We start from the raw sequence: 13,194 nt of genomic DNA on the forward strand, positions 1-13,194 counted from the left end.
GCAGGAGATGATTAGGGATTTTTCAACAGAGGATTCACTTCTGGTTTGGTATTTCCTGGATATTATCCTAAGGCTCCTGCTGGGGCTCAGAGGAGGCTCTCAGCAGCTTTGCCCTGGGCTGTGCAGCTCAGGATGGTGCTGGTGGCTGGTGGGGAATGTGGTGGTGCCAGCTGGGGAGCAGAGGTGGGGAGCAGCCTGTGGCTGTGCAGGACACCATGGAACAAGGTGCTGGTCAGGCCCCAGGGACCCCGTGGGTGGAGCTGGAGGTGGCCGGGGATTGGACAGGCAGGGAAATTGGGGCTGTCAGCAGATGCACCCTGTGTTTTGTAGACACAAGAGGAGGAGCTGTTTGGCAATAATGAAGAGAGCACTGCCTTCAAGAACTTCTTAAATTTTCTGGGAGACACCATAACTCTCCAGGACTTCAAAGGGTAAGTTAAATAAAAAGGATGATTTTACAAATACATTAACAAGAGACCATGTCATATGTAAAAATATCTACGTGTGAGAACAGAAGTCATCTCGCTCTTGAGCGGGATGTGCGGAGCAGAAGCAAATATAGTTTTGGCTTGTTTTTCAAGGCTGGGGGAGTTAAAAAAAATTGGAGCTGCCAAGAGAGAAAAATTTCTTTTCCTGCAGCTTTGAGGTTGTGATAAAATCTGGCTATATTCAGCCATAGATGGAAGACAGTCTGTGGAAATGTGCTGTGCCCAGTGTCGCGGCTCAGCCGCGGGTGCCTCCGGGGCAGTCCCTGCAGCAGCCACAGTGCAGGCAACCCTAACCCTAACCCCACTGCTGGTGAGGGATGGTGAGGCCACGGCTCGGCCCATGGCTGTGGTCAGCCCTGCTGACTAGCCCTGCTCGTGTGCACCCTGTATTTCAGGCTGGTGACAGCCATGGCTGGTTACACCACATGACGCACGGTTTGTTCTTTCCCATTTGCTCGCTGCTAGATAAAGATAAATGAGCTGGGCTGTTCATCAGCCTGTCCCCTGACAGCCGCTGGTGCTCTCTGTGAAGCTTTCAATTAACATCTCTTCGTTTCTCTCCGCCTTTCCCTTGATCTCCAGTTTTCGAGGAGGCCTGGATGTCAGCCATGGGCAGACGGGAGTGGAGTCTGTGTACACGGTGTTCAGGGACAGGGAGATAATGTTTCATGTCTCCACCAAGCTGCCTTTTACCGAAGGAGACACACAACAAGTAAGAGAGATGTGGTTGCTTGCTCAGAGGGGTCTGAGTGGGGATGCCCTGACGCTGCCCAGTGCCGTGGGCCCTGCTGAGCCCTGGCCCCGTGGGATGGGGCTGCTTGGCTCCCCAGCACGGGACTGGCACTTGCTGCTGCTGGGGCAGAGCTGCCTGATTTTACTGACCCAATGTTCTCCCTGCTGGTTTAGCTCCAGAGGAAGAGGCACATTGGCAACGACATAGTGGCAATTATCTTCCAAGAGGAGAACACGCCATTCGTGCCAGACATGATTGCCTCCAACTTCCTGCACGCCTACATCGTGGTGCAGGTGGAGAACCCCGAGGCAGACAACGCAGCATACAAGGTGAGGGCAGTCTCACTGTCACCCACCCAGTTTTGCTTCAGCATCTTTTGACGAGGGCATGGAGTGACAGGACGAGGGGGAATGGCTTGCCACTTGCAAAGGTAGGGTTAGATTAGAGATTAGGAGGAAATTCTTCCCTCTGAGGCACAGGCTGCCCAGGGCACTTACCCTGTGCTCAGTGATGCAGTCAGTGTTAGGCCTGGTGGGGACTTGTACCTGAGTGCTGAGCACACACACGTGTGCACACAGGTGTGTTATGTATGCGCTGTGACAGAATGTGTGTGTATACAGACAGCAGTACATGAAATACATGTTTGTAAAACAGCTCATTTGTTGAAGAGTTTTGATGATCCTCAGCGTTTGAATGTGCCTTGGAACAGTCTGACATATCACCTGGGTGTAGGTGGCATAAACCCTGTTATCCTGCTGCACCCGTGGGAATAACACGTCTCTTGACTCCTCAGGTGTCAGTCACAGCCCGGGAAGATGTTCCCTCCTTCGGCCCACCCCTGCCGAGCCCGCCGGTGTTCCAGAAGGTAGGGACTGGCAGGGAAGTGTGTTCCAAGCTGTAGAAATGTAGATGTGCGTGTCCGAGGTGTTTCCAAGCACACTGGCTTGGGGAAAACAGGACTGCTGGAATTGGCCTGCGTTAATTTTGGTTTCCATTGGGGCCTCTGGTGTTTATGGTAGGGTGGGTGGTGCTGTGAGCACCACAGCATGGCATTACTTGAGCAAGGCAGCAGCAGCAGCTCTGGTGCTGGGGCACTGTGTTGGTGCAGGCGAGCACCTCAAACCCACCGGGGTTTCCACCAGTGCTTCCACACCTGGAGGCACTGCCAGGTGCTGTGAGCTTGGGTTTTGGGTTGGTACAGCTGTGCTACCAGAGACACAGAGACTCCTAAACTGGAGGATGTTTTCTGCCTTGGTTCTGTCCCCACAGAGCCCCGAGTTCAGGGAGTTCCTGCTGACCAAGCTCATCAATGCTGAGAACGCCTGCTGCAAGTCCGACAAGTTTGCCAAGCTGGAGGTAACACTGCCCACGTGTCCCTGCCTGGAGCAGCTCTGGGCAGCTGTCCCACCCCTCCTCAAAGCCGCCTTTCCCTGCTGAGCTGGGTCAGTGCTCGCAGGGACGAGAGCGTGGTGCCTGTGGGTGGCTGTCACCTCGAGAGGATGGGCTGGGGCCATGGGGCAGTGCCACTGCTCCTCCCAGAGCCCTGGCTGAGCCCTGGCTCTCCCCAGGACCGCACACGGGCTGCCCTGCTGGACAACCTGCACGACGAGCTGCACGGGCACACGCAGACCATGCTGGGGCTGGGGCCCGAGGAGGACAAGCTGGAGAATGGGGGTCACGGAGGCTTCCTGGAGTCTTTCAAGGTAAAGCCCTGCCCTTGCCAGCAGCAGAGCCAAAAGGCACCTGGGGTTGGCAGAGTGCACGCTGGGGGACGAGAGATGTCCCCCGAGGGTAGGGTGGCAAGAGGAGGTGGGGGCTGCTGCCTGCTCAGCCTGCCAAGTGCCCGAGCTGGTCCCAGTGGGAGCAAGCAAAAGCTGGCATGTTTGCATTGTTGGTGAGTGTCCCCATTGGAGTGACTTCTCCAGAGCTCCTGAGCACCTCTCTACCACTGTGCTGCAGCATTTTGTGTCCCCAGAGGGGTCTCAGTTCAGGCCCCTGCCACAGGGTGCACCTGTAGCTGGGCTCTGCTGTGGCAGGACATGTCCTGCTCGTGTTCTGGCTGCCGGCTGGCACTGCTGTGGGACAGGGATCAGGAGGGGTGCCTGGGGCAGCTGCCACAGCAAGCGGGGTTGGGGTGGTGGTCATCGTGCTTGAAACAGAAATAACGTGCTGGGTGTGGAGTGGGAAGGGGTGCTGAGTGTGCCAGGGAGACTGGGTGAGTGGGAGGGAAAGCAGGTGATGTGGGCTGGAGGAAAAGGAGTGGGTAAAGTGCTGTGGAGGAAACTCTGAGCAGCCACTGGCAGCAGGGACACCCCTGGAGATGGAGGGGCTGCACCTGAGTGTGAGGGTGTGAGCCACTGCCAGGTGCCTGTGGTGCAGCTGCCCTGCAGCACGGAGGGGCTGGCGCTGGGTGGCTGCCACTGTCTGGGCAGGGGCCTGTCCTGGCTGGGCCTGCTGGGACAGTTCCTGCCGTTATCTCAGGCATGGCTCTTTCTGTAGCACAGAGAAGTGAGATGGTGAATGAGCCACCTCCTCCTGCACCCGGAGGATGGGGCTGGGGAGGAGGGTGCACAGCTCCCCAGACCCTGCTGCAGAGGCTCAGATGTGTCTGTTCCAGTGTGAGACGTGTAGGAAGGGCACAGTCAGTCATACATCGCAGCGTTCATGTCAGGTCTCAACGCTGAGGTTGAGCAGGGATGTTCTGGCCCACTCTGTGTGTGTGAGGAGACAGACCGTGCTCTCTTGGCATTGCAGGGAGTGCTGGGGTGGGAGGTGAGCCCCGTGGTCCGTGTGGGGCGCCTCGTGCCCGCGCTGCTGGGCTGCCTGCTGGCTCACATCCTGCACCGCGTGCTCTGGGAGTGACGGGGAGCACGCACGGTGAAGGGCGGCTGCAGGGCGCACACCTGTCCCCATGGTAAAAAGGGGGGCTGCAGGGCGCACACCTGGTCCCCACTGTACCTTTTTGCCCGCTGCCTTGCACCTACGACCCAGCCTACAGAACCATCCCCCTGGCCAGGGGACCAGTTCTCAGTGGTGAGGAGAGCTCAGTTCTGCTGGGCTCTGAGTGAGTGAGAGGTGCCTTTGCCTCTTGTGTGGGGAAAGGAGCCACTCCTCAGGGCTGGGGTGTTGGGGAACCCTGCAGAGTTCCACAGCCCTGGACAGGAGCCTGCAGAGTGGGAGTGCCTGTGGCTGCTGCTTTGCAGCAAAGCAACTGATCACTTTTACCTAAGAACAACTTCTAATTGTATGTCAATGCTGCTGACCCCAATAAATTCAGTCTGATGGACTCTTGCCTGATGTTCATTATTGGCTGGGCAGGAGGGGCTGCTGGGGCTGTGGTCTGCAGCACTGCAGGCTCGGTGAGAGCTCAGGGCTGCAGTTCCTCTCACCCTGTGCAGGTCCACCTGTGGCTCCATGAGCCCCAGAGCCAGCAGCGAACAGCCTGCATGCTGCAGATGCAGTGCTGGCACCCAGGGAATTTGGCCTGCCATGGCTCATTTGCCCTTTAGCCTGGGCTGGGGTTCAGGGGCTGGAGGAGCCACGGCTGAGGGAATAGCTGAGAGGAGAATGGAGAAGGTTGCTGATGTGAGGAGTGAGGGAAGGGACGTGGAGAAATGAAGATCCACAGGAGCAGGGAGAGCCTGTGGCTGCTGTGGGGCCAGTGCTGCACAGCTCACCTCCAGTCCCTTCCAGAGGTGGATAAACCAAACCAGAAGCCACAGCAGGGGTTCGGGCTAAATGTATTCTCAAGCAGCAGCTTGCTGAAGAGCAGAAGCACTTTTATGTGGCTGTGAAGCCTCCAGCTCAGGGGCTGTTTTGGGCAGGCTGGAGAGGTGCAGGAGAGGTGCAAGAAAAGCAGGAGAGGATCTGTTTTCTCTGAGTCCAGGCAGACTTGTGGAGGGTGTGCACACAAGCATGGCTTATGGCTTGGCTGTAGTCCCCATTCCTGCCAAGGGGTCTGGGAGGTTGGCCAGGGCTTGGGGCTTGTGTCTGTATCTCCCGGTCCCAGAGATGGAGTCCTTGATATCACAGAGCAATGGGGGAAAATCTGATCCTGTGGTGGCTGTGGGGCTCCCCAAGGGCAGCCGTGCTTAGCTGCACCTGCCAGGGCTGCTGTCACGAGTTGTGCTGCTGCTGGGGTGTGCTTGCTCTCGGGGAGGCACAGACAGGTGGCTCTCCCTGGTGCCTGGGGAGCACCTGAAGCTGGGGAGGAGTTCTGGGGACAGCAGCCCGCTGGGTGGTGATGACCTGCTGTCCCCTCTGGCACAGAGAGCCATCCGGGTGCGCAGCCACTCCATGGAGACCATGGTGGGCAGCCAGAAGAAGCACCACGGCAGTGGCATCCCCGGCAGCCTCAGTGGGGGCATTGCCCACAACAGCGGCGAGGTGACCAAGACCACCTTCTCGGTGAGCATGTCCACATGTCCCTCTGTCCCTGCCTCTTCCCACCCCTCCAGAGCCCGACAGGCTCTCAGGCCCAGACTGTTCTCTGCTCCCAGCCCCCTGTCCCAGCGGTTGCTGCCAAGAACCAGTCCAGGAGCCCCATCAAGCGCCGCTCAGGGCTGTTCCCTCGCCTGCACACGACATCGGAGAGCCAGGCGGAGAGCAGGACAAGGTGGTGAGTTTGTGGTGGTGCCTGTAGAGCCTCTGCCTCTCTCACAGTTTATAGCTGGTGTCAGGTAGTACAATTTGACCATCCTTTTAAAGTCTCTTGTATAACTCATGCAACTTGTCTCTTTGTGCCCTCAGCGACAGTGTTTCTGGAGCCCAGAAGACACCAGATTTGGGACATTCTTCCCAAGAGATGAAATCTGAAACCTCATCCAACCCCAGCTCCCCTGAAATATGCCCCAACAAAGACAGGTGAGCCAGGAGGAGCCCGTCCTCCTTCCACCACAGCTCAGCAGACATCAAGGAATTTGTCAAACAAAACCATATCTAAATTTCCCTGTAAATAAGTTTGATATTAAGAGAGAAAAGATTCTGGTGATTCTTGAGCCCAGCTCCTTTTTGGTCTTACAAAGAAGAGCAAAGAGCAGCGTTAGAGCGAGGTTGCCCGAATCCTCAGGACGTGGAAGGCGGCTGTGCCTGTTCCTCCCTGCCGAGGCGAAGTCAGCTCCACCTAGGGTTTCCTGCTGGGCACCCACCCCGTGCCCTGTGCCACGCCTTTGGAAGTGGTTATGTGCTGAAGCACCCCAAAAGGTTCACACCCCTGTGCTCCGGGGGTGTGCAGGAGGGCCCGTCCCCGTCCCAGTCCCAGGGACACGCTGCCCTGGTGACAGCCACGCGCCCTTCCTTCGTTCCGCCTCTCTCTAGGCCTTTTATCAAGCTGAAAGAGAACGGGCGGTCGAACATCTCCCGTTCCTCCTCCAGCACCAGCAGCTTCAGCAGCACGGCGGGGGAGAGCGAGACCCTGGAGGAGTACGACAGCGTGGTAGGTACCAAACCCTCCCTGTGGAACACTCCCCACTCCCCTGGGCTCCCTGCTGCCTCCAGACCTCTGGGCTCTGAGGGGGACAAGTGCCTGCCACCCCCAGGTGCCTCCTCACTGCTGAGGTGGAGAGGCTCAACCACCCCTGGCTGTGGGAGGAGCAGGGGTGCTGTGCCTGGGGGGACTCGGGGTGTTGTGGCTGCCCCATCCCTGGAGGTGTCTAAGGCCAGGTTGGACAGGGCTGGGAGCAGCCTGGTCCGGTGGAAGGTGTCGCTGCCCATGGCAGGGAGGGTCTGATTAGGTGGTCTTTAAGGTCCCTTCCAAACCAAGAACCCAAACCAGCCTGTGATTCCCTGGCACCCCAGCGAGCCTTGGAATGCCCTGGGCGCTGCTCGCTCTGTCCAGGCCAGTATTTGCAGTGGGCCCAGGTGCAGTGGGGCATTGGCAGGGTGTGGGGGAAGGCCTGGCTGCAGGAGAAGCCATGTCCTGTCTGTGTGAGCAGGGGAGCCAGCCCTCCACGGCGTCACCGTTCAAGCAGGAGGTGTTTGTGTACAGCGCTTCGCCCGGCAGCGACAGCCCCGGCGCGGGGGCCACGGCCACCCCCGTCATCATGAGCAGGAGCCCCACAGGTGGGTCAGGGCAGCAGGCACCACCTCTGCCTTCCTCTCCTGCAGCCACCCGGAGCCACAGCCCCTGGGTTCCTGTGGGGGGGGGCCGGGATGGAGGAGCCCCCTCCCAGCCTTGTCCCAGGGGGAAGCAGCAGCCGCGCTCGCCCTGGCAGGACAGGCACCCACGGGGTGTGGGTTAGCCCCATCCTGACAGGGCTGCTCTGGACACATGGCCCCATGTGCTGTGGTCACTTCCATGGGGAACTGGTTTCCTTTCTCAATTAGAGTGCAGAGGTGGCTCTTGCTGTGGCTTTGTTCCCTCTGTCTCCCCTGACAGGCATGTGCAGTCGTCGTGGAAACTCTGTCTCCAGAGGCTGAGCCATGACTCACAATTACTTAATCAACAATCAGCTTCCCGTGGTCTTGGCTCCATTCCTCTCCTGCCAACCCGCTCACCAGCTCCATCCATTTCACTCGGATGATTTGCACAATGAGTTGCAGCTCAGAAGGGCCAAACAGGCAGGAAAAGCTCTTTGCTGGCCCGTTCTGTGGTGAGGGTGCCGTGAGACAGGGGATGGCCACAGTCACCCGTCACCCACAAATCCCCATGCTCTGGCTCCTTGAGCCACAGAGAGCCTGCCACAAGGCACCAGCAGCCACGTGGAGACACAGTGTCAGCTGAGGAGCTGTTTCTGAAACAACCAGGAAGCACAAATAGACCCAAACAGCTCTGTAATGGGGAGTGTTGCAGGCAAAATGGGACCATGGAGTGCAGGCAGGCTTTTTGTGTCTCAGCACCCCACAGGTCCTCCTCCTTACTTCATAAGTGATTTTCTGAACCCTTAAACCAGCCCCTTTTAATGCTTGAAGTGTTTATTTTGTATTTTTCCTGCCAAGAACATGAAAATCCACCCATACATTATATGGATCAGTCATTCCTTGTAGCCTTTTCAGTGGCATTTCCAGGAGAAAGACTGTGAAATGTAATTAAGCCTCAATTTGTTCCATTGCAAACACTTAATGTACAGCTTTTGCCAAACATTCAGCCAAGGCAGACTAAATATTGGTAGCACTCCTGACAGCCTATTAAAGTGCCTAGCTGGGCAAGTGCAGCCAGTACTACTGCAAATATTTTTGTTCACAGTTTATTATTTTTGTTTTTTGTTTGTCCTCTCCCTCCAGCAGATCTAAAGAACAGAAATTCTCCAAGGTCCAACCTGAAGTTTCGCTTTGACAAGCTCAGCCATGGCAGCTCCAGCATGGTAGGTGCCAGGGCTCTCACTGGTGGGATGCTGCCAGCCGTGCCCTCCCTGCCTGGCATGGGGGTCTGGGCACTGGGGGAGGCTCTGGGGCCATGAGGGAGAAAAGGGAAGGGATTTTGTGACTTCTTGCCCCTTTGTTTGCAACCCACCCCGTGTTCTGTTCTTTCACATAGAGCCACTAGCAGGAGGAAGTCATGAACTTGTCACAGGTGAGTTGGTGTGTTTGCTTTGTGCAAAAAGGCTGCTCGGGGGCCAGCTGTGTTCAGCTACCCACAGCTGCTCACTCTGGCTTGTTATTGCTGTGGGATCCATGCTGTGCCTTAGAACACCTGGATGCTGCTGTAGGTGAGGGGGGGAAAGGGCGGGGATCCATGGCATTCTGCACCCAGCAGTGCTGCTGTTCCTTTCTGCAGCACCACGCTCCTGCACTGCTCCCAGGTCAGCCCAGCCGGTTGCATTTTTCCCAGTTAACCTCTGTCAAACACTGGTGCCCATCTCCAGTTTTGCTGTGCTGTGCTCTGGGCACTGGGGTGGAAAGGCAGTGCAGGCCCTTCCCCATTCCAAAAATCCAAGGGGAAACAGATGATACACGAGATGGATTTCGTGGGCAGACATAAAGGGAACTCAGTGGGATTTACCTGAGTTCCTTCTGTTCCATGAAATTAAGGGTGTCATTAGGAAGATCCAAACTGAGCAGAAGAGCCCATAGAACTTGGAATGAAAGAAAGTTACATTTCTGAAAGCATGCGTCTCAAAAAGCTGGGCTTTTCACCCAGTCACTGGGTTTCCTTCTCCCAAAACCTGGGAATGATAGGTGGCCTGGTGTTCTGGGGAAGGGCACTGCCGTGGCTTCAGCTCCCTCCCTGGGACAGGTGCTTCATAGCCAGCACCTCAGGGGTGAGAATATTCTCCTTCCACACTCCTGACTTTTATCCTTTTCTTCTTTGCACAGAATGTTTCAACAAAGGGAAAAATCTTCAACACCCCATGGGACCACGCACGCCCCAGCCATGGGCAGCGAGGTGCCCTCGCCCGCCACACCAGAAAAGAGCTCTCACCTTGCTGCAGTCCTGTCCTGACAGGGACAGCCACCTTCCCACCCGCTGTGCAGCACACGCCCTGTGCCCCTGCCTGTGCTGCACACAGGGCCGGGGCCACGTCCCCCTCTGGTCACCCTGTGCTTGCCCAATGGGCTGCAGCTGCTGGGCACCGTCCATCCCCCTGTCCCTGGGGGCAGAGGGGCAGCGGAGAGACCTCCACATAGTTTAGGTCCCTCCATGCTTTATTTGCAGTTATCAGTGGGGAAACAGGGGTTTATGTTTGTTTTTTGAAGGGTGGGGGTCAGGCCAAGGTTAGGTGTTAGTGGCTCTGGGGCAGTTTGCCCTCCACCATCGTTTGCTGTTGCTCTTCTCTGGGGACAATGGGGCAAAACCTCCCTGGGGGGATCCTGGGCAGCTCTCCCTGGAGTGGGGTCTGCAGGGTCCCTCCAGCTCCTACCTACACCCCAAAACTCTTGGGGCAGAGGCAGCCCCTCGCTCCAAACGTGCTCAGTTTCTTGCACAAGAGGCAGGTGAGTGACTTGGCCCAGGGAGTGGAGCTGGGGACAGCAGCCAGCTCATCCTCCTTGGCAGGTTCATCCTCCCTGCTTTGTCCCTGCCTGACACTGGGCACAGGCCTGGGAAAGGTGACCCAAAGCTGTGCTGTAGTACAGCTTTAGCTTTTCTTAGTACTAGAACTGGAACCAGAGGGGATTTACCTGGTGGGCTCTGCTTTTCCCTATGGCTTGGATCACCAGGCAGGCAAATGCATAAAACTCTGGTGATTTGGGAGGCATTAGGCTGCTTCAGCCCTACAGAGTCTGTCCTGCTGCTTTTGAGCAAACTCTTGTTATTATGAAAGGATTATAGATTCTGCAAGGTAACTTTCCATAATGCCCTTTCCCAGAAAATACCTCTCTCAATATGCCAAGAAATCCTTTTGCTCTTTTATGGAGCTTCATGTGAAGTTTCCTGAAGCCTGTCCGTAAATTTCACATTGCTCATAGATTTCCCTCACCCATTTTCTGGAAGACAGGCCATGATGCTGCAGAGATATTCCCCCCTGTCCCCCCAGCCTGTGACCTTTGGACACCCTCATGAAATCAGGTTCTCAGTCTCAAGTGAACACAGTTCTTCAAGTTTGTGGTTCCTACTGAAAGCAGGACTTTGAGTGCCAAAGCCACTTCCCCCGTGGGTGCTCCAAGAGGCACAAGGCACCTGGCAGAGGTTTCAGAGGGGCAGAATTGTGCTCCTGGAGCAGCCCTGGGCAGCCTGCCCTGGCTGTGCCTGCTCCTGCTCCCCTCTCCTGGGCAAGTGCTTATAGGGTTCAGCCACCACCTGCCCTCCTCCCTGGCATCTCCCTGGCCAGAGACGAGCCCAGCCAAGCAGGACGTGCTCTGCTCACCCTGGTCCTGCAGGGAGGTGCTTTCCAAGAGCCTTAGGCCTGGTTCACACAGGTGCTGGAATTAATCCATGGGGGAAGGCTGAACTATGATGGAGGGAGAACCAGGTTAAAGAAGGAGAACAGTTGTGAAAAGGCAGGGAACAGTTTCACCGGTCCTAAGTGCTGTGTAGGACTAGTAAATACCAATAACTCCCGTGGGGATGCTCCCTCCTGCTCCCAGCCCGCTGCATTTCAATAGGGTTTAGGCCTTGAGTTTCCTTTGGAAGAGGAGCATGCCGTGTGCTCAGCCCAGCCTGCAGCTGTAGGTGTCTCAGGATCACACACTTTGCTGCTCAGCACTTGTCTGATGATGCTTCAGTAGCACTTTCAAACCCACCCCCAATTCTCCTCCTATGAGCTTTGGTCTGATTTCCCGAGGCTGCACGTGAAACACTGACTGGTGCAATGACTTGCTCCCAGGGTCTGCTCTGGGTTTTTTTCCTCTGAGAAGTCACTCAGTTCTGTAGATGTTGTCATTCCTGTGGGTGTTGATCTCCGTGAGATCTTTCAGCAGATGATGCAGTGGCTACTGTCAGCTGGTTTGCCATTTTTGGTTGTTTTGTTGCTTTCTTTTTTTTTTTTTTTTTTCCACTTGAAACTGTGGCTTTCCTTTTTGACCTAGATTGATTTGGCAGTTATTCGAATGGGACTAACAGGCAGAACAGCGTGAAGCCTCAGGGAGAGTTGCAGTGCTCTGGGCTTGTCTCTGTGCCAGCCCGCCGGAGCAGCGCTGGGGCCGGGCTCTGGCCCGGGCCCGGCTCCTGGGGCCGTTTCCAGCAGCGCCGCTCGCCAGAGCCTGGAGCCCGCTGTGCATCCTCCGGGCGCTGGGTTCGGCTGCCGGCCCCGCTCCGGCCGCGCTCCAGCGGCCCCGAGGGTCCCGGGGCGCCTCCGGCTCCGCAGGGCTCCAGTCACATCCCGGGCACCTCTGCGCTGCCAGCGGCCGTGGACGTGTCCTGTAGATATTTTGCAAAATGTTTTGTGCTTCTAAGTGACACTTACACATCTATACATACATAAAAGGAATATATATATATATGTATAAAATATGTATATTTATATATATAAAGGAAAAGATCCTTAACTGACACTAGAATTACTGGGCAGTGCATTTTCCTTTCTGATTCCACTGTTTCCATGCACACAGCTTCTGCCCTCCGCAGAAGTGACATGGCAGAGGGACCAGAGGGGGCTCAGAAATGCCTTAGGGGGGCGATGGGGCAGCCCCCGCTGTGTGGAGGCGTCTCTGGGGGTCTCTGCCTTTCCCCTCCGGCGGCGCCGCCTCCACCGGGGCCGGTCTGCCCTGCCTGGGCTTCCCTTCAGCAAAGCTCTTGGCACGCACTCGCATCTTCTCGAAAGCCACAGAGCCAAAGCACAACAGGAATTGCTTTTTCTGAGGGAAGCAGGGCATCCTAAGCACAAACTCCGTTTCTTCCCAGAGATCTGAGGGTCCTCAGGAGCGGCAGGTAAGGGGCCCCGGGCGTTTCTGCCGCCGAGGGCCGGGCCTGGGCTGGGGTCTCTCGGCCGCGGGCGGCGCTCGGTGCCGGGCAGAGCCCGGGGCAGCTCCGCCGCAGCCTCTGCCCAGCCCCTGCCCGCTCCCATCGCCTCCGATGAATGTAGCGCTGCCCGTGTCCTGCAAAGGGAACGCTGGATTTAGAGCAGAGAATGTGAGGAGAGTTTATAGAGTGAAAATGAATCTTGGAGAAATGTATCTGACAAAGTTTATTTTTGATGTAGAGAGGCAGTGCTTTGTAGTTTCTGGTGACCTATGTCTGTTGTAAATAATGTATATTTAATTTATTGCTATGGTAGCAGATTGTTATGTATAAAACTAAAGGTTCACAAATGTATATTTTGTTGCTTAAATGTGTCTTTGCAAAATTCACAATAAATAACATATTTTGTGTCCATATACATGCTCTGTGTGTGTGGCCATGTAGTGACAGCTTTAGAGGAGCTTTTGGGGAACTTTCTTTTGAAAACCAGGTGAGGGCGTGGAACGGGGCTGAGCCGTGGCAGTGGGAGCCTGGGGAGCTCCTGGGGAGTCAAACCTGGCAGTGGAAGCAGAGGAATATTGAAGCACAGCGACATAAAAGGGGAAATCTCTGCTGGAGCTCCCAGCTCTGGGACTGGAGCAGTGCAGGAGGAGCCAGGCACTCTTCTGCAACCACTCAGCCATTCAACCAAGAGAACT

The 13,194-nt window shown here is 56.3% G+C and overlaps 1 protein-coding gene across 1 annotated transcript in view; it reads left to right on the forward strand.

Moving 5' to 3' along the window:
* The window catches only part of RAP1GAP2 (RAP1 GTPase activating protein 2), a 53,246-nt gene extending 40,332 nt beyond the window's left edge, over positions 1 to 12,914 (forward strand). The window contains 14 exon segments of the mRNA XM_054517027.1: positions 331 to 431; positions 1,071 to 1,200; positions 1,395 to 1,550; positions 2,015 to 2,086; positions 2,491 to 2,577; positions 2,790 to 2,924; positions 5,491 to 5,628; positions 5,721 to 5,839; positions 5,971 to 6,084; positions 6,538 to 6,655; positions 7,155 to 7,281; positions 8,446 to 8,522; positions 8,696 to 8,731; positions 9,475 to 12,914. Of these exon segments, the coding sequence (XP_054373002.1) occupies positions 331 to 431; positions 1,071 to 1,200; positions 1,395 to 1,550; positions 2,015 to 2,086; positions 2,491 to 2,577; positions 2,790 to 2,924; positions 5,491 to 5,628; positions 5,721 to 5,839; positions 5,971 to 6,084; positions 6,538 to 6,655; positions 7,155 to 7,281; positions 8,446 to 8,522; positions 8,696 to 8,704 (1,383 nt within the window). The 3' untranslated portion in view covers positions 8,705 to 8,731; positions 9,475 to 12,914.
* The last annotated feature ends 280 nt before the right edge of the window (positions 12,915 to 13,194 follow it).

This window comes from Molothrus ater, chromosome 21 (genome assembly GCF_012460135.2).
Source record: "Molothrus ater isolate BHLD 08-10-18 breed brown headed cowbird chromosome 21, BPBGC_Mater_1.1, whole genome shotgun sequence".
NCBI classification, from domain to species: domain Eukaryota; kingdom Metazoa; phylum Chordata; class Aves; order Passeriformes; family Icteridae; genus Molothrus; species Molothrus ater.